The sequence below is a fragment of the Chaetomium fimeti genome (genome assembly GCF_033439085.1).
Source record: "Chaetomium fimeti strain CBS 168.71 chromosome Unknown B0H64scaffold_14, whole genome shotgun sequence".
NCBI lineage: Eukaryota > Fungi > Ascomycota > Sordariomycetes > Sordariales > Chaetomiaceae > Chaetomium > Chaetomium fimeti.
The window spans coordinates 373,403-400,101 of NW_026944342.1; the positions used below are offsets into that span (position 1 = coordinate 373,403).

The 26,699-nt window shown below is 58.0% G+C and overlaps 12 protein-coding genes across 12 annotated transcripts; 10 read left to right on the forward strand and 2 right to left on the reverse strand.

Moving 5' to 3' along the window:
• The first annotated feature begins 754 nt into the window (after positions 1-754).
• On the forward strand, positions 755-1,820 carry B0H64DRAFT_452881 (SGNH hydrolase-type esterase domain-containing protein). Its single transcript, XM_062807216.1, has 2 exons — positions 755-982; positions 1,054-1,820. The coding sequence occupies exons 1-2, from the start codon at positions 871-873 to the stop codon at positions 1,698-1,700; spliced, it is 759 nt and encodes a 252-aa protein (XP_062653830.1). The 5' UTR covers positions 755-870; the 3' UTR covers positions 1,701-1,820.
• Positions 1,821-2,000: 180 nt separating this feature from the next.
• B0H64DRAFT_413227 (uncharacterized protein) lies at positions 2,001-3,483 on the forward strand. Its single transcript, XM_062804966.1, has 3 exons — positions 2,001-2,359; positions 2,434-2,818; positions 2,872-3,483. Exons 1-3 carry the CDS (start codon positions 2,128-2,130, stop codon positions 3,311-3,313), a joined length of 1,059 nt encoding a protein of 352 aa, XP_062653831.1. The 5' UTR covers positions 2,001-2,127; the 3' UTR covers positions 3,314-3,483.
• A 336-nt stretch (positions 3,484-3,819) lies between these two features.
• On the forward strand, positions 3,820-6,411 carry B0H64DRAFT_452951 (copper amine oxidase; the record flags this gene model as incomplete). The annotated part of the gene is made up of 4 exons (XM_062807217.1): positions 3,820-3,854; positions 3,914-4,338; positions 4,382-5,716; positions 5,786-6,411. Coding segments are annotated over 4 exons (2,046 nt in total), but the record flags the coding sequence as incomplete, so codon positions are not given.
• Positions 6,412-6,878: 467 nt separating this feature from the next.
• On the forward strand, positions 6,879-9,326 carry B0H64DRAFT_332625 (uncharacterized protein; the record flags this gene model as incomplete). Its single annotated transcript, XM_062801062.1, has 6 exons — positions 6,879-7,000; positions 7,083-7,504; positions 7,624-7,904; positions 7,978-8,374; positions 8,445-8,736; positions 8,810-9,326. Coding segments are annotated over 6 exons (2,031 nt in total), but the record flags the coding sequence as incomplete, so codon positions are not given.
• Positions 9,270-10,318, reverse strand: B0H64DRAFT_62778 (uncharacterized protein). Its single transcript, XM_062808537.1, has 2 exons — positions 10,204-10,318; positions 9,270-10,125 (listed from the first exon to the last, which is right to left on the reverse strand). Exons 1-2 carry the CDS (start codon positions 10,210-10,212, stop codon positions 9,586-9,588), a joined length of 549 nt encoding a protein of 182 aa, XP_062653834.1. The 5' UTR covers positions 10,213-10,318; the 3' UTR covers positions 9,270-9,585.
• A 198-nt stretch (positions 10,319-10,516) lies between these two features.
• B0H64DRAFT_368845 (uncharacterized protein) lies at positions 10,517-11,677 on the forward strand (the record flags this gene model as incomplete). Its single annotated transcript, XM_062801988.1, has 2 exons — positions 10,517-10,813; positions 10,893-11,677. Exons 1-2 carry the CDS (start codon positions 10,591-10,593, stop codon positions 11,675-11,677), a joined length of 1,008 nt encoding a protein of 335 aa, XP_062653835.1. The 5' UTR covers positions 10,517-10,590.
• Positions 11,678-12,334: 657 nt separating this feature from the next.
• On the forward strand, positions 12,335-14,466 carry B0H64DRAFT_427854 (uncharacterized protein). The gene is made up of 2 exons (XM_062805811.1): positions 12,335-13,206; positions 13,295-14,466. The coding sequence occupies exons 1-2, from the start codon at positions 12,547-12,549 to the stop codon at positions 14,168-14,170; spliced, it is 1,536 nt and encodes a 511-aa protein (XP_062653836.1). The 5' UTR covers positions 12,335-12,546; the 3' UTR covers positions 14,171-14,466.
• Positions 14,467-15,188: 722 nt separating this feature from the next.
• Positions 15,189-16,178, forward strand: B0H64DRAFT_421159 (uncharacterized protein; the record flags this gene model as incomplete). The annotated part of the gene is made up of 4 exons (XM_062805517.1): positions 15,189-15,343; positions 15,402-15,476; positions 15,669-15,963; positions 16,005-16,178. 4 exons carry the CDS (start codon positions 15,189-15,191, stop codon positions 16,176-16,178), a joined length of 699 nt encoding a protein of 232 aa, XP_062653837.1.
• A 1,162-nt stretch (positions 16,179-17,340) lies between these two features.
• Positions 17,341-18,237, forward strand: B0H64DRAFT_447386 (uncharacterized protein; the record flags this gene model as incomplete). Its single annotated transcript, XM_062806994.1, has 1 exon — positions 17,341-18,237. The coding sequence occupies one exon, from the start codon at positions 17,341-17,343 to the stop codon at positions 18,235-18,237; it is 897 nt and encodes a 298-aa protein (XP_062653838.1).
• Positions 18,238-19,593: 1,356 nt separating this feature from the next.
• Positions 19,594-20,757, reverse strand: B0H64DRAFT_421161 (uncharacterized protein; the record flags this gene model as incomplete). Its single annotated transcript, XM_062805518.1, has 1 exon — positions 19,594-20,757. One exon carries the CDS (start codon positions 20,755-20,757, stop codon positions 19,594-19,596), a length of 1,164 nt encoding a protein of 387 aa, XP_062653839.1.
• Positions 20,758-21,138: 381 nt separating this feature from the next.
• On the forward strand, positions 21,139-22,184 carry B0H64DRAFT_62908 (uncharacterized protein). The gene has a single exon (XM_062808538.1). The coding sequence runs from the start codon at positions 21,388-21,390 to the stop codon at positions 22,054-22,056; it is 669 nt and encodes a 222-aa protein (XP_062653840.1). The 5' UTR covers positions 21,139-21,387; the 3' UTR covers positions 22,057-22,184.
• A 2,309-nt stretch (positions 22,185-24,493) lies between these two features.
• B0H64DRAFT_63126 (uncharacterized protein) lies at positions 24,494-25,886 on the forward strand. The gene is made up of 2 exons (XM_062808539.1): positions 24,494-24,982; positions 25,039-25,886. The coding sequence occupies exons 1-2, from the start codon at positions 24,583-24,585 to the stop codon at positions 25,494-25,496; spliced, it is 858 nt and encodes a 285-aa protein (XP_062653841.1). The 5' UTR covers positions 24,494-24,582; the 3' UTR covers positions 25,497-25,886.
• The last annotated feature ends 813 nt before the right edge of the window (positions 25,887-26,699 follow it).

Sequence of the window (26,699 nt, forward strand, 5' to 3'; positions counted from 1 at the left end):
CCATTCCGGGGGTCGGTTTTTTGTGACCGTCCTCACGTCAGGCTGTTGTTGTGTGAAAGGGGCTCAGATGGGAGCGCGGGACGAATAGAAAAGAGGAATGGGCGGCTGGAGTCGCGGTCATGGCCATGTAGTGTTGTTACATTGAGCTGAATCTGAAGGAACTGGTTGCAGTGGACCATTTGTGGCCGGTGGCAGCGCGAGGCAAGACGGGCGCTGGTTCATGACTGCATATTTTCGCTGTTGCTAGCTGCGAGCATCACAAATGGTTGAAGCTACAGTATCAATAACTAATAACTAACTACCCTGACTCGGCCACCAACTCGCCGGAAACTGGAGTGCATAACGGCCGATTGGTGCGCATCCCAAACGGACTCGCCCCTTGAGAGGGCTTCCACTCGTCTCGGTGTCGAATCACGCTGGATCCGTCCGCTCGTCCGTGCCTCGGCCCCTGGATTGTTGCGATAGTGGGGAAGTTATAAACTGGATGCTACTACGCTGTTGTTTTTCCTCCAATGCCGAAACGTCACAGTCTCGGGGGCTTCTGACTGGGAAGGTGAGCTTATAACCAAAACCCGGACGATGAACCACCGTGTAACTGGGGCTCGGTACCTTTAGCCGCGAAACACCGCAATATGTATGGCAGCAGGAGGGAGTGCGGAGTAAAGGCGGCCGTTACTACGAGTATTAATATGTCCTGGGCTGGGATCTGAATCTGAGCTGGTTTGATTTGGGAGAATAAAGTGTTGATCTTTTAAAGTCACCCTAAAGCCACTTTGAATTCAAACTCTGAACTCCCGAACGTCAGCTCACCTCACTGCGGTTTCGAACTAGCCCTAGAATCATAGGAGCAGCATTACAACTGGAACCACAATGTTGTCTTGGTCAACCTTCCTCGCCACCGGGCTTGCCGCCTCGGGAGCTCAGGCGACGGTCTACCTCGCCGGAGACAGCACCATGGCCAAGACTGGCGGTGCTCTTATGGGTGAGTTGGGCAATTTTTCTATGCCACTCCCCCCGGCCCCTGACATGAACTCGTGACCTGACCGGCAGCAGGCTGGGGCGAGTACCTCTCCAAGTACATCACGGCACCCGTGGTAAACAAGGCCATGTCGGGGCGGTCGGCGCGCAGCTACACCAACGAGGGGCGGTTCACGGAGATCGAGGGGCTAGTGCAGCGCGACGACATCGTGGTGATCGAGTTCGGGCACAACGACGGCGGGTCGCCCAACTCGGCCAACGACAACGGGCGCAGCGACTGCCCCGGCACGGGCGACGAGGTGTGCCGGTCCGGCAAGACGGGCGAGCTGGTCTACACCTTCAACCACTACGTCGAGGCGGCGGCGCGCAGCTACATCGCCAAGGGCGCCAAGGTCATCGTCAGCAGCCAGACGCCCAACAACCTGTTCGAGGGCGGCTCCTTCATCCCCGGCGCGCCGCGCTTTGTCGGGTATGCGGCGCTCGCGGCCAAGAACGTCGGCAGCGGGGCGAGCTTCTCGGACCACTTCCAGGCCGTGGCCAACATGTTTCTGAAGCTGGGCAGCGACAAGACCAACGCGCTGTTCCCCCAGGACCACACGCACACCAGCCCTGCCGGTGCCGACCTCGTGGCCCAGGCGTTTGTGCAGGCGATCGGGCTGGACTACAACGGGACGACGCCGCTGAAGGGGTTCTTGAAGAGCCCGGTGCCGGAAGTGTGGTGATTCTGGAAACTAGATTCAAGCGGAGGTTAAGTAAGAGGGTGAATATTCCTCGAGCTGGTTGATGAAAAGAAAGGAACGATTGGGAGATCAAGAAGCGAGAACTTCCTGCGTATGGATTTCAATGTACTTTTAAATCAAAAGAAATCAATCCACACAGAGTCAAGAGTCGATCCGTCAAATGTTGACTTCTCCTGATACAAACAAAAACATGTGGAATACAAGGGGATGGTAACACCAATTGGGGAAAGAGAGCAGCAACAGCGGCTTGTCACGGCTTTCCTCCTTCAAAAGAAGGGCGCACTGATAACAACCTCTCGGCAGCGATCTCGGAGTCAACACAACAACTTTCTTTGCGTAAATTCGTCAGTCCACGGTTCTGTTTCATAATCTAACATCATAATAATCTTAGGAGTCAACAACGCTAAATATGGCAAGCCAGCGCCGAGTCCTCATCACGGGTATCAATGGTTACATCGCCGCGCATACAGCGGCCACCTTTCTCAAAGCCGGGTACACCGTTCGGGGAACAGTCCGCGCAAGGACTCCTAACGTCGAGTCGCTTGTCCGCGCGCTTGACAAATACCATGATGGAAACCGGCTGGAGCTAGTCGAGGTGCCAGACATCAGCGCTAATGGGGCATTTGACCGCGTTGTTGAAGGTTCCAACTTCCGATTCTTCGTTCGGCGGCGCAAAGATACACGCGATACTGACCACTGGCCGCTTGCATTCTAGGCGTCCAGGCAGTAGCACACCTCGCGAGCCCCGTCTCTATGGCCGAGACCGATCCAGAGCCCATGATGCGGGCCTCCGTCCAAGGCACCACCTCCCTTCTCGCCTCGGCACTGGCCGAATCCAAGAGAGAGCCTCGACAGAACACGCTGAAATCAGTCGTGTTCATGTCCACCGTCAGTGCCGTCTTCTCGGTTTCCAAACCCGCAGGACACGTCTTTACCGAGGCCGACTGGAACGATGCCGCCGAGGAGGAAGTGCGCAGGTTGGGCAAAAACACGCCCGGGTACGTCATCTACCAGGCGAGCAAGACCGCTGCCGAAAGGGCGTTCTGGAAATTTGGGAAGGAAACGGCGGCTGAGTTTTCCATGACGGCGCTATGTCCGGCGTACGTTGCCCCCGAACCCTCGAAAGCCGATATGAGCCACTGACCATACCAAGTCCCGTCCTCGGGCCACCGCTGTACCTCCCAGATCCCATTTCCAGCCTCAGCATGCGCGTCAAGGATATCTACGACATCCTACATGGTGGCCCGATACCAGAGTTCTCGCCTATCAGGAGTACCTTTATCGACGTACGTGATACGGCCGAGCTGGTTCTTAGAGCGGTGGAACGGGACTCCCAGACCCCGCGTGCTCGAGAGCGCTACCTGCTTGTTGGAGAGTTGCCCATATCGCCCCAGGGGATGGCCGACGTACTGAGGGCTAGCTTTCCGGAGAGACAAGACAAAATCCGGGAGGGACATCCTGGGGAGACATATCCGGATATGACTTGGAGGTTTGATGCGAGTAGGGCGGGCATGCTGCTCGGCAGGGACTGGGCTGGGTTTCAGCAGAGCGTAGTCGACAGCGCAAAGGTGTTTCTGGCAGCAGAGACTGCTTAAGGAGCCGGGCCGCAAATTTGGTAGGAGAGAGAAGCCTCTGAGCTCCAACTAGCTTTGGGTCTCGGGTTGTAAGAGGGGGGTAAGTGCAGTGACTTGTTTGACAGCTGGACGATGTACATCCATGGGATATTTAGGATATCATTGTTACAAGATGCAGTTTTCGTCCGTTACTTAGGGATGTTGAGACTTCCTTACATTAGCGGACATACTTTGGCTTCGGCTCAACTTAACCTTTGCGGGTCCGGCTCCGGGGCCGATCCCGCTCGGGCCGGCTGCACCTACCGTTAGCGCTCGCGCCCCGCTCCGACTCGGCCAACACCGGCTCTCGGTCCGCATCAGTGAGTCCGGAATCTCCATGCTACCCATGGTATATTAGCTACCTTTGGATTCTCATCCCCACCTATTATTCACTCTGGCCTTCGTTGCCTCCTCGCCTCATTCCGGACAAGCAAACAAGATACGATCGCAGACCCGAAAGCCAGCCCCGAGCCATGGCCTTCCATCCTCACCCCTTTGACCCGCTTAAGGCGAAGGAGATTCAGTTGGTGAGATCAAGATTCCAGCCTGCAAATACAGAAAAGCGACCTACTGAACAACCAGACAGGCCGCCGATGTCCTGATACGCCATTGTTCTACGGATGCCGTCATATTCCGGGTCATCACACTTTGGGAGCCTCCTAAGGCCGAGATGATCCCCTTTCTCGACATGGAACATGAAGGAAAAGAGACGCCGACGCCCCCTCCCCGGCTTGCCAAGGTCCAGGCTCACGTCGGCAACACCTTCTTTGAGTTCAAGGTTGATCTCGACCGGCAGAGCGTCATCTCGGAGGAAACACTGGATGGCCATCACTCGCATATCGATCCTGACTACACGCGCAAGGCTGAGCTGGCGTGTATGGCCGACTCTGGCGTTAAGGAGCAGGTCGCCGCTCTCAACCTCCCCGAGGGTGCGACGGTGGTGGTGGAGCCGTGGACGTACGGACCGGACGGCATGAATGACATGTCTAAGCGGATGACCATGGCATGTATTACTTGTAAGCGCCATGTGCGTCGAGCGTTCTCTAACAGTGGCTCAGTGCTGGTTCTACATGCGCCTCTCCGATGACCCGGACGCAAACTACTACGCGTACCCCCTTGATCTATGCGTAGAGATGTCAGAGGAGCTCGAGGTCGTCAACATCTTTCACCTTCCCTCCGGAGAGCACGACCGGATCAAGACCGGAGGGAAACCTCAGGAGTTCGACCGCGGGAAAATCCACGAGGGGAGCGAGTACTACCCGACGCTCAACACGGAGCACCGCACCACCACCAAGCCCTACCACGTCTCCCAGCCCGAGGGCCCGTCCTTCTCCATCGAGGGCAACAAGATCAGCTGGGAGAAGTGGACGATGCGGGTCGGGTTCAACTACCGCGAGGGCATGACGCTGCACGACGTCCGCTTCGACAACCGCAGCTTGTTCTACCGGCTGTCCTTGGCTGAGATGTTCGTGCCCTACGGCGACCCGCGCACGCCGTACCCGCGCAAGGCGGCCTTCGACCTGGGCAACGACGGGGCCGGGCTCTGCGCCAACAACCTCCAGCTCGGCTGCGACTGCCTCGGCCACATCAAGTACTTCGACGGCTGGCTGAGCACGCGCTCGGGCACCCCGCTCAAGATGCCCAACGTCATCTGCTGCCACGAGATCGACGACGGCATCCTCTGGAAGCACACCAACTTCCGCACCGGCCGCGCCGCCGTGACACGGTCGCGCGTGCTCGTGCTCCAAACCGTCATCACGGCGAGCAACTACGAATACATCTTCCTCTTCTACCTCAGCCAAGACGCCTCCCTGCACTACGAAGTCCGCGCCACGGGCATCCTCTCCACGGCCCCCATCAACCTCACCACCACCCCACCCCCGCCATACGGCACCGTCGTCGCCCCGGGCGTCCTGGCGCCCTTCCACCAGCACCTCTTCTGCCTGCGCATCGACCCCGCCGTCGACGGGCACGCCAACTCCCTCGTCGTCGAGGAGTCCCACCCGCTCCCCATCAACGACCCTTCCATACACAACCCGCACGGCGTCGGCTACACCACCCACCAGACCTACGTCGCGCACGAGACGGGGCTCGACCTCGACCACCGCGCCAACCGCGTCTTCAAGATCGTCAACGAGGCCAAGCGCCACCGGGCCGCCGGCACGCCAGTGGGTGTCAAGCTGCTGCCGTGCTACAGCCAGCCGCTGCTGGCGCACCCGTCGAGCCTGCACGCGCGGCGGTCCGAGTTTGCGGCGCACGCGGTGTGGGTGACGCGCTATGCGGACGGGGAGGTGTTTCCGGCGGGCAGGTTTACGATGCAGTCGAAGGGTGGGGAGGGGATTGCGTCGTGGATTGAGGGGCGGCGGCGGCGCCGCGGGAGGGTTGGTGGGGGGGAGAAGGGGGAGGGGGGTGATGGAGGCGGAGATGGGGATGGAGATGGGGACGGAGATGGAGACGGAGATGGAGAGTCGGGGGTGAGGGATAGGGATATTGTTGTCTGGCATACCTTTGGCTCCACGCACAACCCCCGCGCTGAGGACTGGCCCGTCATGCCGGTCGAGAAGATGGTGGTAGGGCTGAAGCCGGTGAACTTTTTTGAGAGAAACCCGGCGCTCGACGTGGCCCCGTCGACGCAGGAGAGGAATATGAGTGTGTTGGTGGAGGACGGGGAGGGACAGGGGGGAAAGCAGTGTTGTACGAAGTAGATAAGGGGGAATGAAAGGAGAAACAGGCAATAGTTAGCCCTCGGCTTCAAGATAAAGTAACCGAGCGAGCTGAGTTTAGGTTGTTGATATGGTTACCGGTTCCAGGGGGCCTGCCCCTGAGTGGTGAGTGGCGTCTCGGGGGATGCCGAGCGGGAAGGATGAACATCTCACTGCCCTAACCCTGGCAACGTCCATACCTTGGTACTTGGTAACTTCCATCCTTTGTGGTTTTCCACCTTTTTGCGTGCCTTCCTTCCTCTGAACATGACTCAACAATTCAAGGCCATTGATTATTCATGAGACCAATGCATCCTGACGGTCTCTTTACACAGTAGAAATCACCATCCACCATCCCCTCTTCCCTCACATTTCCAGCAATTCCCAGTCTAACTCAAAGTATCAACCTTGGCCGATCTTCACCTTCTCTCCTCGGCCGCCGCGGACCCCGCATCCGGGGCGATTTGCTGGTCAGACGAGGTTCAGACCGCCTACACTGGACAACACAATAGCTCCCCACACTCGATAGTTACCATTGTTCTCTCATAGCTCGGTCCACTTAGTGTCCCTTGACGCTTGACGCTTGACGCTAGTTGACGGCTAGGAGAGATGCTGGAGGGCGATTTGCACGACGATAGTGCGGCCAGGAGAGCTGTAAGTTACACAAGACTCGGGTCACAGCAGTGCCGGTCCCGCTTCTACGCCTGCTATCTACTACTTGGTATGCTAACCGACCCCTGGAGTGTGATCAATGCCGCCTCCGAAAGGCAAGTAACCCTCCCCGGCAACCCCTCCATGGACGCCCTGCATGCGCCAAAGTTCACGCGCTGAGAGATTGCCTCTAGATACGCTGCGACAAGGATTCACCGTGTGCAAACTGCAGGACAGCAAACCGGCCATGCAGTTCAACCGGTGCTGGCCAGCGGCCAAGGGAAGCCCGGCAGCGGGTGCTCATCTCGGCCCAATAGTGAGTCGCTCTCGGGCCTTTAGAGGCGCCCCCCGTATTGACAATACTGACAACATGCCTCCTTTATTATGTAATGATGCAGTGAGCGAAAGATAGACCATTTCGAGTCTCGGCTCGCAAATATCGAAAACATGCTTCGGGACCTGGCCGTTTCCATCTCTAGCAGGAGTCCGTCAGCTTCAACTGAGAGCGGGTCTGCCGGTCTCGTCCCAGGCCCCACGAGCTCTTCGCCGGCCGCTGGAGAGAGCACTGACATCGTGTACGGACGCGACGACGACGATGATGCCATCTCCACCTTCGAAGGTGACTCCTCCATATCCGCCCAGACGGTGTTTGCTAGCGAGTTCCTCGAAAACACCGTCACTCGAACCCTGCCCCGCGACCTGGACCCAGATATGCGGTCCGCCCTGTCCTCGCTCCAACAGATTGTGTGCATGCAAAACCGCCCAAGTGCCCACGAATCGCGCTTCGTGAATGCGAAGCCGTTGCCAAAAGGTGGCCTCCGTGAACTCCCCATGCCGCCGGCCCATGTCGTTGTTACCGCCTTACGCGAGTCCAAAGGTTCGCCAACCACCTCGCCCCTGACGACATGCTGCCAACCGGACGCTGACAATCCCCCCTAGACGGCAGGCTCACCAGCTTCGCAACTATCTGCACCTTTATCGCCGCTGAGAACTTTTCCGAGCGGTGTAGCAAGGTCTACTTTGCTACCGACGACTTCAGCCTCATGTCTTGGGGTGTCGTCAACGCGGGCCTGTACTTTTTGCTGCAGGAAAAGGCCGCGCTGGTCAGCGGCGCACAGAGGGAAGAGCTGCTCGAGTACCAATCCCTCTGCCGCGACAACTTGGAGACGGCCCTCACCAACCTGCCACTGCTGCTGCCGGCGCGCAAGGAGAGCATCGAGGTGTTGCTGCTGGGGGCATGTCTTTCCCAATTCCATCCGTGTCTACCCTTTCCATACTGACCGGCATTCCCAGGCCTTCTACGCCATCGAGATCTCCAAATTCTCCATCGCTCGCGATCTCAACACGGTAGCAGCCACGCTTTGCCAGACGCTCGGCTATCACCGCATGAGCGGCGGGGTCGAAACGACGGCCAAGGCGGTGCTCTTCTGGTCGGCCTACCTGCTCGACAAGGCGCTGTCGGTCCGGTCCGGGAGGGCTCCCACGATCCAAGACTACGATATCACCGTGGCCCGGCGCCTGGAGTATGGAATGGAGCTGCCCGACGATTCGTGGGGCGTCGTGTTGAGCCAGTGGATCGCCTACGCCGACTTCCTCGGCCGCGCCTACGAGCAGCTCTACAGCCCCGCCGCGCTGGCCCGACCACAGGAGCGTCGTGCCGAGAGCGCCCGTCAGCTTGTCCGGACGATGAGTGCGTCCCCATCCCTTTCACACCGTCTCAACCCCCCTTAGAGCAGGCAGACTAAAGTCGTGGACGACAGACAAGTTGGCCAAGGAGCAGGAGCCGCTGGTGCAGCAAACGCGCGAGAAAGTGCGCGGCATCAAGTTTGATGCAAATAGTCCCTTCCCGATGGACATGGCCATCGTCGGCGACGAGCTGATGCACTGGTCGGCGCTGACGCTCATCTACCGCGCCATCCCCAGCCCGCCTGGCTCGCCCAGCACCTTCAACCCCGAGTGCATCCACGCGGCACGCCAGGCGTTTGCGTGCCACCAAGAGTACATGACCATGGCGGGCGACAGTCTGGCCGTGAAGGCGGGGTGTATCCGATGGTATTTCTTTGGCCCCATCCCTCTCCTTCTCCTCCCCCACTCTCATACGGTACTGACGCAGACCTATCTGAAGGAATGTCATCTACGTCCCCTTCACGCCCGTCATCATCCTCTTCTGTCACGTGGTCGAGACGTCGGACGAGGAGGACCTAAAACGCGTGGCCGACTTCGTCGAGTCGCTGGTGCCCGTGTGCGCCGCCTCCGAGGCCGTGGCTAAACTCCACCGCATCTGCCAGGTCCTGCACAACGTCGCGAGCCTGTGCGTCCGGGCCAAGGCCCAGCGCAGACAGGACCCGCAGCAGCGCGACCAGGACATGGCTATGGTAGGCGACAATATCGACATGTACCTGAGCCAGCTGGGGTTCATGCCGCAGTTTGGCGGGCAGCCCCCAATGCAGCCGCCTGATGCGCAGTTTGCTGGGGCCGGGGGGATGCCGCCGCCTGGGTTTGCTCCCGGCCAGCCGAATGCTCCCGGTCAAGCGAACGAGCTAGGGAACTGGTTCTCGGGCAATACCCACATTCTGGGGCTGTTGGAGGAGGACCTCTCTGAGTTTGAGCCGCGCTTGTGGCCGTCGATGGGTGGACAGTAGGCGGGTACGCTGGCTGTACCTGTATTGGGAAAGATGTATGATCATGATCTTGTCAGCGTTGGCGTTTGTCTGGCGTAGGGGGGTCGAAAGTGTGTTTTTGAATGTGGTTTTTGGAAGACCCCAATAATACTCCTCTTACCACCGCTAGGCAGTGGATGATGGGCCTCGTTCCGCCCGTAACCGAAATCGAAACTGAGGGCCGATGTTGTCGTCGTGATGATCCCAACCGCGCCTCGACCCGATAGTCCTTGTTCCCCGCTCAGTCGGTCGGCCTCTGCGGATCGTACACCTCGTACCCCTCATCCTCCGTGTCGCTCTCCACAAGCTCGCTCTTCGCCGCCGCCGCCAAACCCATCTTCGGCTCCTCCTCTTTCTTCCCCAACCCCGCATCCTCCTTCGGCGCAGCCACCGCACCACCGACAGGCGCAAAGGCAGATTTAAACCCCGTCTTCTTAAACCCACCCTTCTTAAACCCCCCACCACCAGCCGCCGCACCACCCGCACCTCCACCACCACCACCACCAATCCCACCCCCTCCAGCGGCGGCCGCCTCCCCGAGTTTGATGCTGATGACGCCCTCGGCCTTCTGCTCCTGGCGGCGCGCGCGCGCCGTCGCGGCCGGGTCGCGCACCATGGCCTTCATGTCCTTGAGCCGCTGCTTGTGGCTGTGGTCGTAGCTGCTGAGGTGCGCCTCGTAGTCGTTCATGCGCGAGTACCCCTTCTGGCAGAGCTGGCAGTAGAAGGATTGGAGGGCTTCGCGTGCCGATGAGGTCTGCGCGGGGGGCAGGGTTTGGTGCCGCTGTAAGTGGGAGGGGGGGGTTAGTTTGTAATGGAAGGGACCTCGGTATGTAGGGTGGGGAGTGGGGGGGTGGCTTACTGGTGGCATTTTGGCGGTTGTGGGTTGGAGAAGGTATTAGACGGCGCTTGATGTGTGGTTGTGAAAGCTGGCTTTTTTTCGCGATGCCCGGATTTGAAGTTGATGAGACTCGCGCAGCCCGGAGTCGGCGAAATGCTTCTCGGATCGAAATAACTACAAGGGTCCTGCACGGCACTGATGTGTGCCAAGAGACACCCCTGCGGGAGCGCTGTGGGGTTCGGTTAACGGCGCAGGGTCTCCGGCCGCCAGCGGCCCATGGAGCCAGCCAGCCAACAGCATCGGCTCAATAAATAATAGGCTGCTGGATATGCAAGCAAAACGCACAAAGACACCAACACCTCCCGAGTGCGGATCGAGGAGTAAACCGGTCGCGGTTCTCCCGCAACCATGGATAACCATTCACTACGCTCAAAGGCCTCATCGGCCACGCTAGTGTCCCTCTTAGAGCTCGACCCTACGCCTATGGACTCCCCCAACGTCGACAAGGACCTCCCACCGCTACCAGGCCAGGAAGACGGAAAACTCTCGGACTCGACCACCTCCCTCAAGTCCCCTACGACCTCGACTAGCCTTGGGTTAAGTGGCAGTGGTCATGGCCCAATCTACTACCGTACTTCCACCCTTTTCCCCCACCTCCCAGGTCACCATTCGAAACAACCAGACTAACCTCTCACCCTCTCACCCTGTAGTAACCCGCATCCAGCGCTACTCCTCCTACACCTTCACTCTCTTCGGCGCCCTCCACCTCGCAACAACCTCCATCATCCCGCTCGCCGCACAATCCGTCCCAGCCTCCGAGTCCTACCTCCTCCTCGCGCGCGAGATCTACCAAACCCCGCTCTCCGAACCCCTCCTCGTCGCCCTCCCGGTCCTCGCCCACGTCGGCTCGGGCGCCGCCATCCGCCTGCTGCGGCGCTCCCACAACCGCCGGCGCTACTACGGCGAGCACCCCCCACCCGACACCCACACGGCCGCGGCCGCCACGGCGCCGGGGTACTGCTTCGGGTGGCCGGCGTTCAGCTACGTGGCGGCGTCGGGGTACGTGTTCGCGGGCGTGCTGGCGGCGCACATGGTTGTCAACCGCGGCCTGCCGCTGGCCGTCGAGGGCGACAGCGCCAACATCGGCCTCGCCTACGTCGCCCACGGCTTCGTCCGCCACCGCTACGTCTCGTGGCTCGCCTACGCCGTCCTGCTGCCCGCGGGCTGTGGCCACATGGTCTGGGGCTGGGCCAAGTGGGTCGGTCTCGCGCAGACGGCGGGCTGGGTGCCCGAGCGCCCCACGGGGAATGCGGTGGTGGACCGCGCGAGCAGGAAGAAGAGGAGGAGGCGTCTGTTGGTGATTAATGGGGTGGCCGCTGCTGCCACGGCGCTGTGGGCGGCGGGCGGGCTGGGTATTGTTGCGAGGGGCGGCGAGACGATGGGGTGGGTGGGGAAGCTGTATGATGGGCTATATGAGAAGGTGCCGGGGTTTTAGGGCGTCGTGTTGCGTGGCTCCCCGTCGGAGTCACTGGACAGTGCTGCCCTTGTGGGGGCGGGGGGGGGGGTTTCGGCGACGTTGAGCTGGGCATGGGATATGAGACCATGGGTGCTTTATTCGAGGATACCCGAAGCGGGAATGACGGTCTAGCGGTTCGGTATTTACGCCACCGCAGGACCATTGCATAGCGACCTGGCGATGATAGACGACATGTGACGTTTAAGCTGTTCAAACGCAACTGGGGGCAGCTCGGTTAGACGCAGGATTGGACGATTCTTATGATGGTTTGCAAGTAGTCACGTTATTGACACATTACGAAGCTCCAGAGACCCCTGGCGCCAATGCCCGAGTCGTAGGAACCCCTTCCCAAACTTCTTACTTTATATTGCAGTTCGAAGGTAGGCGTACGGGACAGACCGACGAATCTCTTTTGGGAGAAACACACCGGGTGTGCCAAGTGTCATCCTCTCTCCTCTCTGCAACGCACCTTGAAATCTGTGGTCATGATGATGATGGCTTGGTGTTTTACGGATCTCACATGCCTGCCGGCGGCACTGATGATGTCATGTCGCTGCCACCACGCCGCCCGGGGCCAGCCGGCGACTACCGATTGTCCCTGATAGCTTGATAGGATAGCGACGTCTTGTGGAATCCGGTAGCAATGTAGATCCATACCTGTGTACTAGAAACCAGATAAGCTTTTCACCATGGCATACCACTCGTCTCAGGGCAGCAGTATATTATCAACCAGGGAGAAGTTTGGCAACCCCTAATGTCCGAGAATAAGTCCTCCCTTCACCTCCACCACCAGTTGCAAGCGCTATCCAACCCAGCTAGGGCAGGACATCACGGTGGCCACTGGAACTATGGTGCCTGTTGGACCACGGACCCTGGCAGGGATCAAGCTACCCACGGTCAAACTTGACACCACCCTCACCGAACTTTACCAAAAGGCATGCCCCAATAAGGCTGGCACACGATTGGGTTGGATATCCTGCGGCGTCACCAGCGCCGTTGACCTCACACCGGACTTTCCTCGTAACACCAAGTTCATCTACCAGGACCAGGCCTTCATCAAGGCTTCCAGCCATGCGCTCAGGGAAGGCAACGCCAACCTCCGGCGGTCACTTGCCAACAAGTATCTCAGTCACATCCCTCAACGCGACGCCTTCGTCTCTGGCAAGGCGGTTGTGATACTCTTCAATCTGGGACGGACCCCAGAGCAAGTCGAGCACGGCCGCCGCGAAGCCGAGGACACCATCTCGGTCCTCGACCCGTCCCAGCGGCCGGAGCTGATCTTCTGTCCCGGCCCGTCCGACATCCCTGTGAAGGAGCACGGCATCGACAGGCTCGAGTACAAGGTCGTGCTCGACGGGTTGGACAAATACCCCTTAACCCACGATCTCGAAACCCACTGGATGCTCAACAGCAAAGCCGCCCTAGCCCGCTCCGGCCTGCCCACCCCTAAATCAGACCTCATTGAGACCCCACACCCCCCCCCCTCCCGCAGACTCATGTTGCAGCCAGTGCGTCCAAGCCGCCAAGGACGCCCCCCGTCTCCCATCTATCCCCCCTACTTGCACCGGCCCGCGCCGGCAATGGCTCACCGCGCAGACAACCCGCATCCTCGACGCCGTCCGGGCCCGCCCCACCCCCTTCGTCTTCAAAACCCAACAAGCCTTTGGCGGCGCTGGCACCTGGCTAGTCACAACGGACGCACAAAAGTCCCAACTCCTTGCCGACCTCGGCGGGAAAGAAGGAGAAGACCGCAACCCAGAAAGGGGCAACGAAGAAGAAGACGAGCCCGGCCTGCTCGCCCGCCTCCTCCCGCTCCTGACCCCGCACAACGCGCACCTCTCCCCCACCACCGTGCTACTCACCGACCTCATCACCAACCCCACCTCCGACCACGGCCTGACCTTCACCGTGGCCCCCTCCGGCGCAGCCCACTTCCTCGGCGCGTCCTCCCAGATGCTCACCGCGGCCGACGGCAGCAGCAGCAACAACAGCAGCAGCAGCAGTAGCGGCAGCGCGTGGGTGGGCAGCACGATCGCGTACGCGGCGCAGGGGCCGCTGCGGGCGCGGTTCGCGCCGCTGGTGGGGCGCATCGCGCGGTGGGTGGCTGCGCGGGGGTATGCGGGCCCTGTTGGGGCGGACGTGCTCGAGGATGGGGAGGGGCGGTGGTTTGTGGTGGATCTGAATGTGCGTACGTGCGGGAGTGTGTCGTTGCCGTTGTTGAGGGGCCATTTTACGGGGAGGGGGTTGATGTGGGCGAGCTGTTTGTCGGTGGCGGTTGGTGGGGGGAGGAGGGAGTTTGTGGAACGGTGGAGGGGGGAGTTGGAGAGGGGGAGGATGGTTGTTTTGAGTTGGTGTGAGGATCGGGAGGAGGGAGGGAGTATTGCGGATGTGGTGGTTGGGGGGGAGGATGAGGACCGGCTGAGGGAGCTGATGGGGAGGGTGAGGGCGAGTACGGAGGAGATGACATTCTGAATGAAAGCATTGACTGGGTAAGGTACCTGGTTAATCAAGTGTTTTGGGCAACAGATCGCAGACTAAGGGGGAGTGGGGAAGCAAGTTATTTCATGGCCGGTTTTGGTTTGATGGCTAGATCAACATGGCAACACAAGTATTTGACTTACAAGCCGCAGCTTTGGAAAAGGGGAATGAAGTGCCTCTGAAACCTTAATAGGGAAGCGGTTCCCAGGTAGTGTAAGGGGCACTACTTTGGCGTGAAGTAAATCGATAAAGCATAACACAATTTAGCTTTTTACACAGTCAAAGAGCGGGTGGACACTTTATTTCGATCCTCCGTCATATTAGGTCCCCTCGGCTAAACGATCGAGGTCATCGAACTTCGGGTCGTTCCTTTAGCAGGACTTCCCCGCCCCTGGCCTGGACCCTAACATGCAATATCAAGCCACTCGGTAGTAGATGTTGCGCCGGAAGTGGAACATGCTGCATATGCCATGCACGTCAAGCAGCACTAACCCCATTTCTTTTGGTGGGCAGCCCAATTAGTCAAGTATTCCTCATCTCTCGCTTCCAGAATCTTTGCTCCCCGAAGTTCGGTACGCTAACTCTGCAGTGCCGGGCTGACGCGACGCTGTATCGATGGGGGCTTTCCGGGGAAGTAACCTTGTGTAAGCGGGAGAGAGAGCAAATAAGATCAAGGCTGGTTGGTGGCCCAGACCGCAGACAACAATGGTTGGAACCCCTTACCGGACCCCCTTTCAAGTCCCAGGGCGGTGGCCTCTAACTCGGTACCATGCGCCACCTTCCGTCACTAAACTATCTGGACGGGGCATGTAAAGCTTCGGACTAGTGTGCAGCACTCTGTCTGAACGGGACGAGTGCGGACGTTAAATCAAGCGCCCTTCCCGACGATGGGAGCATGCGACCATCCCCAGAGATGCTGGTTTTGTAGCAGCCACTACACGCCTCTTTCTCGTTTCCAGACCATAAGGTGATGGCTACTAGTGAGCCTACAACGACGATCGGCGGAATCAAGATGGCAGACGATGAAGAGAAGGGCCTCTACAAAACCCAGACGGGCGTAACCATGTCGCCCGAGCTCTTCGAGAAGCTGTACCTCACCCCCAAAGTGCCCCAGGTCGGCGACTACAACAAGCGGTTCGCCAACCCAACCGCGCTCGGCTTTGTTGGGTTAGCAACCCGGGTTCACTCAAACCCAAGCAGGACATTGTTTACTGACATGGCACAGCTTCGTTATCTCGACCTTTACCTTTGCCATCATCTGCATGGGATGGGGCGGAGCACAAGGGTTCTCGCCGGTCGTGTAGGTCTCTATCGTTTAGACCTTTACCCTTTCACATTACCCAACTGGACCCCTGACTAACATCATCGCCACCTAGCGGCATCTTCTTCTTCGTCGGTCCCGTCCTCCTCACCTTCGCCATGGTCTTCGAATGGGTCATGGGGAACTTCTTCCCCATGATGGTGATGGGCCTGTTCTCCGTCTTCTGGGAAGCTTTGGGTTTCTCCAGCTTCCGACACTACAACTCGGAGCCCCTTTTGCAACCGCCGACGATCCGACCGGCCTCTTGTCGCAGGAGTACAATGCCGCGGTGGCGGTTTATCTGATCGTTTGGGGCTTTGCGCTATTTACCTTCTTCATATTCACATGCAAGATCAACGCCGTGTTTGCGTCCATCTTTTTGCTGGTAAGTGTGGCCGCATGGGTGCTGTCGGGTGCATACTGGAAGCTCAGCTGGGGGGACTACGACGGTGCTGGGCAGTTACAAAAGGTGAGTGTTACCTATCATGTGTGTCAAGAGAAGTCCGGGTATTGACATCCCGGCAACAGGGAGGTGGAGCGCTGTTGTTCATCGTGGCCGCCCTTGGCTGGTACATGTGCTTCATCATCATGGCCGGAGAGATGCGCATCCCCCTGAACCTGCCGGTGGGTGATCTGAGCCATCTGTGGCCCAAGACCGACGTGGATTTGGCTGCCACAGAGCGACGGGAGCACAAGGACTGATGGGCTATAAACGGGAGTGTTTATTTAATCAGGGGTTTAGGGGGTCTCGTCATGTCGTTAAGGGGTAAATTCCGAGCGTTGTATGTTTTTAACTTATTTCCCTCTACCCCCTAGGTCTATCCCAGCCCACTCCCAACACTACCGAATTACGAATACAACCCATCCAAAACGGCGTCATTATAGAGGCCAATCCCTTTGCTTGGGTATAGACTTCCTCAGTTGGTAGACGATGCTCGAATAACTTTGGTTGCTTTCCTTCCCATAATTCGATACAATATAGATCCAACTTACGCTCGACACTACCACATACGACCATACCTACTTGAAAGTACGGGATCCCGTCCGCTCTCCCCTAGTCAAACAAGTAAGGGCTGAACTAGTAGTTGGGTCGGTGACGACCAGCGAATCCTCAGTGTTGTATGTTTTTGACTTTTTGGTGATCCACCTAGGGTGGGCCTCTCCTTTTGCTAAGGGGTTCTGCCATTGTACGGCCGTCTAATCCCTTTGCCTCTTTCCCACCTCTGCAGTATACTCATACAAATCACCTTCCTCAGCATCGCCCTAGGTATCCTTACTAAACAATTACCTAGGTATTACCTTGACCCGTTCACTTGCGGCCCGGGTACAAAAGAAGTTGCTCAAGGGTATGCTGCGGGACCTCGTCCGAACACCACACACACAGTCGAGCGACTTACCCTACCGAGCTTTCCTCCCTACGTAAACGATAGAGCATGAAACAAGTATTGTTGTGGTGCTGTCGTATTCGGAAGTTCTGAATGGAATACCACCCTCCTCGCTGATTGGCCAATGCGTGTAAGTGCTGGTCATCCCTGGGGACCATGAAGTCATTGAGTCCAACTCCACCACCTTTCCATATCGTCATGATCAGTAAAGCTCGGAACTACCTCACGGGAAGCTCTGAAGCTTTTAACAGTCTCGACCTCTCGTCTAAACTGCTCAAACTTCCTCTCTCCAAGCTTCTAGCGACATGACCACAACCCTGGCAACACGACTTCGAACCACAAGTTGTCTTACACAAACTAGTAGAACACTTACCACTGTCTCGATATTCTCCAAGCCTACATTTCCCGGACCTGCTCTTACCGCTCGAACCCAACCCCCTAGCCTCACCACCCCACCAGCATCCCGCACTTTCGCCAAGATGTCCAAGAGCGTTGCCGCGGCAAGCCATGCGGACTTCAACCGCAACTCGCTGTTCGACCTCAAGGGCCGCGTGGCCCTCGTAACAGGCGGCGGTTCGGGCATCGGGCTGATGATCACCCAGGCGCTGGCGGCCAACGGCGCCAAGGTGTACATCGTGGGGCGCACGCGCGAGAAGCTGGACAAGGTGGTGGAGACGTACAACAAGGACATCGAGGGCTCCATCGTCGCGCTGCCCGGCGACGTGACCAAGAAGGACGAGGTGGCGCGGCTGGTCAGGGAGGTCGAGGCCCGCGAGCCCTGCCTCTGCATCCTCGTCAACAACGCCGGCATCGCCAGCGAGACGGTGCAGCCCGAGTCCGGGTCGGCGGCGGAGATGAGGCAGAACCTGTTCGACACGTCCAAGACCACAACGCAGGACTGGCTAGCCACCTACGAGACGGACGTGGTGTCCCTCTACTTTACCACGGCGGCGTTCCTCCCGCTGCTGCAGCGGTCGGCGGAGCGGCACCCGCACTGGTCCGGCACGGTGGTCAACGTAACCAGCATCAGCGGGCTGGTCAAGAGCGCGCAGCACCACTTCGCGTACAACGCGGCCAAGGGCGCGGCCTCGCACCTCACGCGCATGCTGGCCGGCGAGGTCGCCGCGGCGGGCCACAAGGTGCGCGTCAACGCCCTCGCCCCTGGAGTGTTCCCGAGCGAGATGACCGAGGGGGGGAGCGACGAGTTCCAGAAGAGCCACCTCGACAAGGAGAAGTACGAGGGCAAGGTGCCCGCGGGCCGGCCGGGGAGGGACATCGACATGGCGCAAGGGGTGCTGGGGCTGGTGTGTAACCAGTACATCGACGGCCATACGCTGGTCGTGGATGGGGGGTATGTACTGGCGGCGGGGCAGTAGAATACATACACAAGTATATCAGCAAGTGATTGGCGGTTGTATGGAAATGTAGTCAGCTCAGCCAGAGATTCCTTCTTGGATCCAAGGCTAGGAGGGAGGGAATGTGAGTGCTGGCTGTGCAGGATGATCCCGAGTCCCGGGTGCAACACACAATCGTGACGTGGAACGGGGAGAGTGTGACGTGCAAGAGAGCCTCACGCCCAGTTAGGAGCGTAAAGTAGATGTCAAGGAACTGGAAATGAAGTACTACTATCATTTGCACCCTCGTCCCAGCATGATGTCCAAAGTGAGTTCAATGATCTCACCGAGAATGTCACCGTCACATGGCGCCTCGAGAGTGCCACTGGGTGTGGATCCTTATCAGGGCAGAGGCCGAATCATGACATCACACCCGGCTGTAGGGCTGAGACGGCATTCTGGCTGGCCCCCTTGCCCTTGTCAGGTCCTGGCCCGAGCCGGGAGGAGTCAACCGCGCTGATCCAAGGACCCGGCAATCACCATTGCATTAGCTCGAGGCTATTCTATTCTCGGGCGTCACATCGGCCACGGCCTACCTACAAAGAATCACCACTTCGAGAGCTCAGGAGTGTTACGATCACCACTCTTCAAGACCGCCCCGCCGTTTGTGGCCGAGGTAGACTGAAGGAGTGGCGGTTTCTTTGGCTCGGGTTTGGCTGAGCTGAGCCACGTAGCTAAAAGAGCGTGTCTGCTAGGAAGGCCCATGATCCCATCCACCCAATCTTCCACCAACAAATGAGAGGGGAAGCGGCCCCTTGACCAGAGAAAACGCCCAAGAAATAAGAAATAAATGACATCCAGAAAATGAGGGGGGAAATATGACGGGGTATATCCATGTTGCCAATCTCCCCATGCTTTCTGAGTGACCTGACCTGACATGACCCGACATGTCTTCCTGCCCTCCTGCCCTCCCGACCCAAGACCTGAACGCCATAAATGTAAAACAAACGGCCTCCGTGTACTGTCCAATCTGGAAATCAGATGACCTGCCAGTGAAGTGGCGCTGCCATATCCCTGACGATCAACCGCCCACCCAAACCGTGCCATGCAATGCGGTGAGAAAAAGAAATGCAAAAGAAATGAAACGTAAACTGGAAAGTTGAGCTAGCCGGTTCCGCGGCGCTCGGGGGTATCATATGATCATTTCGTGATGCTGATGCTGTGCCTTGACGTGATGCCGTGCCGTGACGTTATGCCGTGATGTGATGCCATGAGATGAAAGAGAAGGAGAAGAGATTTCGCAAGATACCGCGGCCATGGGAGCGACCGAGGCGGAACAAAATCAAAGAGAAAGAAAACCTCAGCGCAGAGCCCGTCGTTGATCCAAAAACCACCTGTTCAAAGCTTGCGATTCATGAAGTTCCGCATCCATTCGATATCGAGCCATCCCACTCGCTCGTACGCCTGCCACAGCTTCGACGCCTTGTTGACGTCGATTTTGCATGCTTGTTGCGCGTCCGTTTTGCGGAACTCCTTGCCGATATTGGCGCACTCGAGCCGCCTTAGGAAGATGCGCCGCTTGCTAGTGAGATAGGTCGCACAGTCGAGCCGCAGGTTGCTTGCCAGGATCAGCTCGTCGGGGTGCAACAGCTGTCTGTTTGGGTCTTTGCTCAGATCCAGCGCGTTCCCCTTCCAGTCAACCTTGAGGCTGTTCGGCTTCAACGGAAGCGTGGCGACCGGCGGTGAGAGGTCTTGTAGCGACGCAAAGTCCTTGTCTTCGCGGTTGGGGGCCACAGTTCGAGAACGGGGTTCCGGGGTGCTGACGCGGATCGTCTCTCGGCTTGGCCCCGGAGTTGCTCGGATCGGCCTCGGAGTCTGCGTCTTGGTCTTCGTCGACTTCGGCTTCTGGACGCGCACGGTAGGAGCCTTGGTCGATTGCGGCCCTAAAACCGCTGGCTTTGAAGCCGGCAGAATATGCGGCAGTCGGGTAGGTTGGAACGACAAGGCCGTGTGCTTCCGGTCAGCCCGGAGAAGTTCGCGCTCCTTGCGGAGCCACTGTTTCCGGTTGTCCTGGAACATCTGGAAACAGTTGGACTTGAAGTAGAGCGCCAGCTCATAATCCTCGGGCCGCGGCGGCGTTGAATCCCGGAAAAGTCCGGCCGGCCTCGATGCGATGTGCTCGCTGACCAACTGCTCCGTCGTCGCCCTGAACTTCTCGACAGATGCCGGCGTAAGCGAGAACAATGGGCCAGTCGCAGCGCTCGTAGAGGCTTCGCCAGCGGGGTAGAGAATCGGGTCCTTGCCGTTTAGACTCAGAGGCGGCGCCGGGTTGATCGAGTTGGCTGCTTGCGAGAATGGCGATACGGGCGGTGATAGAGGTTGATGCGGAACGCGCGTCCCAGAAGCAGAGGCGGGCTTCCCGGTTGCCGAACCCGCCGCCTTGAACGTGTCCAGAGGAGGAAGTTCGGGGGGCGACATCAGGTTGCTGATATCGCAGGGCTTGTGATGATTTGACGCCATCGAAGAAACTCGGTTTGGGGATTGCGAGCAGGCTTCCTGCATATCTTTTGTTGGTGTCGGAGGGAGTGAGGTAGGAGGAGATGATGCGGGGGCCCAAGGCGGCCTTGCTGCTGTCTGGGTCCTGTGATGTGACACGGGGAGCTGCATGGTAGGAATGGTTGGTTTGTCAGCCATAACACGTTGTTATGCCTTTTAGATAAGCGAGGCGAATATGATTGTCATCAAACGATGACGTCGGGAGCGGATGGAGAATGTTGTGATGTGGAAGATGAATTCGCGGCTTTGCTGGTGAGCGTGGTTGTGCAACCAGGGCAGCTGTCTGCTTGTGCAGGTCTGTTGCAAGAACTGCAAGGTCGAAGGTGGCGAGACAAAGGGGCGTGCGTAGGTGATCCGGGAGCGTCTCAAGGTAGGTCGATTCTTTGTAGGGAAAGGAGTGTTGTTGGCGTAGGATGGGAAGATATGGAGGATCTTCTCAATTGCTGAATAGATGATGGGAGCACGCCCGTCTACTGCTATTCATCTATCCGCAGTGGAAAAGAGGGAATCGTGTGGAACAATATCTGGCCGTGCCTCGCAATTGCTGGTCAATGGAATGCGCTGGAATGGAAGCCTCGGGGTGGCGAAAGGCGGTTCGGTCAGGGCAACCAGAGTGGACGGAGCAAGGCAGCAAGTATGCCAGTAGCCGTGCTCGATCAAATTGAGGCGGGCGCAATGCGGCAAGGACACAAACGGATAGAACAGGCGAAAGAGGATGAAGAAGGGCAAGAAATGGGGGAGGCAAGACCATGTAAGTACCACGGCAGCTCCATGAGCATCCCGCATCACTTGATGGCTGGCTGGGCATCGGCAGGGCTGGGAGCCCAAGGCCCCAGGAACGGAAGACGGGTGTCGGAGCAAGATTGCGACAGCAGGTCACACAGCGGCGCACAACGCGTCTGTCGCTCCAGGCAAGACCGCCCTGCGTGGGCGGGCACGAATCTGGGGTTGAGGTGTAAGTGGAGTGGCGTGGCGTGTCTGGCAGGGATGTTGGGACACCGTGAGGAGTCACCCACACCCAGTCAGACACACACCCCGGCACCCACACCCCTTTCCGTCTCTCTGCAACCAATCAGGTCAGACGCTCGCCCCCCAGCCAATGGTCACCCGTCAAGGACCTCGTCTCCGTTAGGCAAAAATAGGTCAGGTTTGAGGAGGTACTTCTGCCCAAAGCGAGGTACCTCATCGCAGCGACCCCCGCGGAAAAAAGATGGGAATCAGCACTGCCAACTCAAATCAGCCGTGTTTCTCAAAGATTCGCTTCAGAAAGTCCTTCTGAACGCCTTGTCGCCGGTCAGACCATAGGTAGGTCTTGCATTTGTAAGTATCAGCGGTAGGCGGGTCGAAACGCCATGTGTCGACAGTTTTCTAGCGTTTCCGGCACCAAACCAGAGCCGCAGCGTGTCTGACCTGGCATCTGCAAGATGCGGAGGTTTCACCATCTGGCGCGCTTCGGGCGGGTTGAGCCGTGCATATCCCAGGCCGACTCGTTGGCCTGCGCTGCTACGACGCTTTATCTGAAGCCGTGCATGTTGGGCAAGCGAGGAAAGCTGGTGAGCCAACTACGCTCGCCAAAGGGTATTGGCGAAGACTCCGGATACCACTGGGAATGGTCTGACGGCATCGTCATTTCGAGGGATGCCGCTCAAAGCTCCCCGGGAAGGGCGCTTCTTGACCCATAAGGTTCCAAGGCATGTGTACCTAAAACGTGGGACAAGGTCGGAGCAGCGAGCGGAGCCGGCAGACCGTGGGCCGTTGTTGTTCTTGTCTCTGAAGAGACAAGAAGCCTCCATTCGTCTCATGGGGAGTGGGAGGAGTAACCATTGGATTGGCGCGCCGACTCCGTCTCGAAATATCCCGAACCATGTTTTATTCTCGTAACCTCAAGGCATGCCGTATATTGAGGGTTGACAAGGGTTGGCGAGCGGTTTGAGGTGGAGAAACCGCGACAGACCAGCCAAGGCGGTTCGTGGCCGGCTTCGGTCAAGCTACAACTGACATGTCTAAACTCCAAATCAGCTTGTTGAAGGAGGGCATAGGAGGGGGAATTGAGAAAGGAGGGGCAAGGAGGGGAAAGAGGGGCGAACGAACGGTCTGGCTTCTTTGGTGTGGAGCTGTAATGCCAGTTAAGCGGCTCTGGCGACCTCACCGACTCAATTGAGCACCGATTGGGCTCCCATTTGGGCAGCGAAGTCGAGCTGTTGTTTCGAGGCGGTTTGCTGTGGAGTACGAATACCTAAGCTGCGGTCTTGTTTGGGGCGACCCCTCGTCGAACTTGTGGGCTGCGGGACTGCGGTCAACAACACCATGAATGCTTTGCAACTGTCTGATTGCAGCCTGTCAATGCAAGTTGCGTGGACCGAGAGGGAAAGCAATGGAACGCGAATTGGCCAATTACGCGGCGCTTGCAAATACAGGAAGCGGTCCGTTTCGTGGAGTCGTTCCAATCGCGGAGGGTCGAACAGGCTCCGGCAGTATCGAACGTGTGACTCATACTTCGGAGCTGGTTGCTGGTGACGAGACTGAGCAATCTGTGGATCAAAGAGGAATGTGAGAGATGCTCCAAAGCGAAGTTTGGCCAGTGAGATCCAAACGCTGGACCGCCCGAAACGCACCCCTGCCCCTTGAAGTTTAGTGGGCTATGTTATCGATAACAGAATCAGGGTCTCGATGTACTCTTGGCATTTTCAATGTATCTGGTCGTGCCTGCTGACGCCCATCTCATCAAGGCGATGGAGGTGGCGTGAACGTAGAACAATGAGGCCTATCTCCTGTACACAGGAGTCAAACACCATGGGATTCCCTTCCCAAGCCTCCTTTTCCTCTTCCATCAGTGTATTGTTCCCGCTCAGCTGCGTTCATCTTCGAGCTGGAGTGGCCGATCACCAGCTTGACGCAACCCACGCCGTTTATTCCGAAATTCGTCCGCTCCGTCTGAACCTACAGATTACCTGTCCGACTTACAAGCTTGATCCCTCCGGCTCTCAGCTCGTTTACCGTTGCCGTTTGGTTTCGGTCCCGTTCGGATGGCCGACGCGTGGCCCCCCATTCCAGGGATAATGGCAGTCATTTTTTGCAATTGAGTCAATGGCCCCGGATCATGAATTCTACAGCAGTTAAATAAGCCGGAAGCCCGTGGGCGGTTGTCAGACCGTCTTCTGTTGCCTGACACGGGCTGTCTTTTGACTCCGGCGGGGTTTCTAAGCCGGACTTTAAGGACTTAACGAACGGTGGTCCTCTCTCTCTCTCTCTTCGGGTAATCGAAAGGGATTTATTATCGAAGAAATACAAGACACTGAGAGAGAGAAGGCCTTGGTCTCGAAAGCTCCTTCTCCCCGCGGTTCAGAAGCAAGCGCCGTTCATCCACATGACCCCCCACCAACACCACACTTCCATGTTAGACAAGATGTCGCGAGCGCGGGTCGACACCCTCCGCCTTGGAACAGTAACCATTTATTCCACTTGCTGTGACTAAAAGACAATGGCTCACGCGCTTCACATGCTCAAACTGATGAACCAGCCTGAGAAACAGTTCATCCCACCGTTACACTCAGGCTCTGATGTCGTCGCTTATCTTATCACCCCGCCTTTGGAGGAGGGGCACACAGAGGGGCGGTCTGGCTGCCCCTCCCCTCCTTCCATTTCGGGCTGAAAGCACTCCAGCAGCAGGGAAAGCACTGCAAGACGCCATCCCCTTCCATTCTGGCGAGGCTTCCATTGATTAATTTTTGAAAAGACTTCGGATGATTGTTAAGATGAACAGGCGATAAAAAAAATAAAAACCAATCTTACGCAGCGCCTGCCTGAGCGGCTGTTGGTGCTCAAACTTTGATGTGCTCAGGCTTCTCGACCGTCCTCAGAATCATTTACCTATTGGTCAATTGCGCAGCTCCTGCAGGCGGTGTTGACCGCCCGCTCTCGAGCCACTGCAATCCCGACATTCATTCCACAGCGCTAAAACAACGGCACGCCGTCAGTCAATTCGACAGCTTCCCCGCCGCTCCGATTGGCACCAGATCAGCGTTTCGCTGTGCTGTCCTCGCCGACCTCCAACAGAACACCCTTCCATCTCCCTGCTGCAGAGGGAAGACGCGGGCTCCAACAAGAGAACGAACAAGCGTGCACCACGACAGGAGGAGATGCCTGCCAGCCCGCTTCCCCGCCGAATGGGCTGCCTCCCGGCGCCCGGGGAAATCCAAAGTGCATGAATTCGGCCGCCCTGATCTCAATTGTCCAATCTCCCACAGCCTTCTCTCCTCAAACAGAACGAGCTGAGACTGGAAGCAGCAGAAATCCAGCCAACCCCGAGTCTGATCGCCGACCAGGGCCACCCAGAGCTTAATTCTGCCACTTGCCGGACCCTGCAGGGTGAGGTGGTGCTGTCTTTGCGCTCTGTTGCATGCACTGCAAATCCGGAAACGAGCAATCAGGTTCCGTTGCCAGCAACTCGAGGGGCATCAGCATCCGGGTACCTGGCAGACGGGCCAATCGATGAGTTTGCCCCAAAACAACAACATCAACCAGGCACGGTATGCCTGGCAAGGACGACGCGTCAAGTATTATCAACAAGTATATGTTGTGTCGGCCTTCGTCCCATGGGCAGAGACTGTCCTGATCGCAGCGGCCCCCCGCGTCGCCCTGCCTCATCACCCCGCTCTCCTCTCCTCTTTATGTGTGTGAATCCCATTCACGAAACCCGAAACACAGAGGCGTGGCCCTATCAAAAACCCGCACCCCCCAATTGATCACACCCCCCGTCCTCTTCCTTGCTCGCGGGGACGGACGTGATGCAAGGCTGGCCCTTTGCCGCTGCCTGCCACACCCACCCACCATCCCGAATGACTGCTCAGGTGACGAATCGTTTGTGTCAATTGACCACCACCCCATTTCTGAGACCTGGTCGGCATTCGTGTGGGGAGCTAGACTGGATTTGTCGCAGTCGGGGCATGTCAATGGGACGGGGGTTCGACCTGACGGTGTCATGTCTCACTGCAAATAGTCATCCCACACCCTCTAGTCTCAAATAATCGATCACAGGCACCGGTTAGTGTGATGTGGGGGATGGTGTGCAGACGGCAAAAGCAAGGAATGGACGAATGTGAAGCAGGTTTCGAAACGGAGTTCAATTCTCAAACCAGCTGGACTCGTGGGCGGTGAGGGGTGACAGGTTATCTCCTCTCGGCGGCTTCCGGCATTTCAAGGTGTGGAAAAAAGTAGGGCTGAGTTAATGTCGGCGATCGGGCCGACCATCAATGTCACACATTGGTCTTAATTCCTCTGCTCCAGTCTCTCTTTCTCTCTCTCGTGCGTGCGTGTCCTCCTCGTCAGGCAACACCGCAGCGTGCACAAAAAGTGCCGGATGAGCCGGGGTGGAGAGGACACAGGCAGCCCTGCGATGAGTCTTTCGGTCACCGCGTACGTCGCATGGCTGTTTGTGGGCCTCGAGAAACAAGTTCTTTCGTAACCAGGGCGGCAGGGATTGGAACCGGGTTTGATTGGCGACGTAAACAAGGCTTCAATCGCGTCAAGGCAGCCTTGAAGACCCGTGGGAGGCTCGAGAGGGGGGGAGGACGTTCGTCAAAAGAGAGCAGTCGAGATCTCGACGGCTGGGCGAGAACCGACCACGTCCTGGGGCTTTAATTGGGTGTTTGGAAGGGGTTGAGCCGAAAGGTCTGCCTGGACAGGGAAGTCGAATGCGGCTCTTCAACGACCACAAAACACTGCCATGACGACGTGAGCGTGATTCGACGAGGGGGTGGAGGCAGTGCAGTCCTATACACGAGCGCCGTGGTCTTCTTCGGTGGCATGCGCGTCGAAGTTGCCACATTGGGTCGGTCGGTGGGAAGGCGAACACCGAAGAAACAACCCGCCACCCACTTGCGGAAACGTTTATGACGCATCGCGAAAGCGGCAAAAGCGTATGGTCCAGGCCCTTCTGGCCGTACTAT

Coding starts and splice junctions, on each gene's coding strand:
- B0H64DRAFT_427854 (XM_062805811.1), top strand. CDS start 12,547: ATGGTGCCTGTTGGACCACGGACCCTGGCAGGGATCAAGCTACCCACG. Junction 13,207..13,294: donor GCAGACTCATGTTGCAGCCA/GTGCGTCCAAGC, acceptor CTCACCGCGCAG/ACAACCCGCATCCTCGACGC.
- B0H64DRAFT_413227 (XM_062804966.1), top strand. CDS start 2,128: ATGGCAAGCCAGCGCCGAGTCCTCATCACGGGTATCAATGGTTACATC. Junction 2,360..2,433: donor ATTTGACCGCGTTGTTGAAG/GTTCCAACTTCC, acceptor CTTGCATTCTAG/GCGTCCAGGCAGTAGCACAC. Junction 2,819..2,871: donor ATGACGGCGCTATGTCCGGC/GTACGTTGCCCC, acceptor GACCATACCAAG/TCCCGTCCTCGGGCCACCGC.
- B0H64DRAFT_63126 (XM_062808539.1), top strand. CDS start 24,583: ATGTGCTCAGGCTTCTCGACCGTCCTCAGAATCATTTACCTATTGGTC. Junction 24,983..25,038: donor CGGCCGCCCTGATCTCAATT/GTCCAATCTCCC, acceptor GACTGGAAGCAG/CAGAAATCCAGCCAACCCCG.
- B0H64DRAFT_452881 (XM_062807216.1), top strand. CDS start 871: ATGTTGTCTTGGTCAACCTTCCTCGCCACCGGGCTTGCCGCCTCGGGA. Junction 983..1,053: donor GACTGGCGGTGCTCTTATGG/GTGAGTTGGGCA, acceptor GACCGGCAGCAG/GCTGGGGCGAGTACCTCTCC.
- B0H64DRAFT_62908 (XM_062808538.1), top strand. CDS start 21,388: ATGCCAGTAGCCGTGCTCGATCAAATTGAGGCGGGCGCAATGCGGCAA.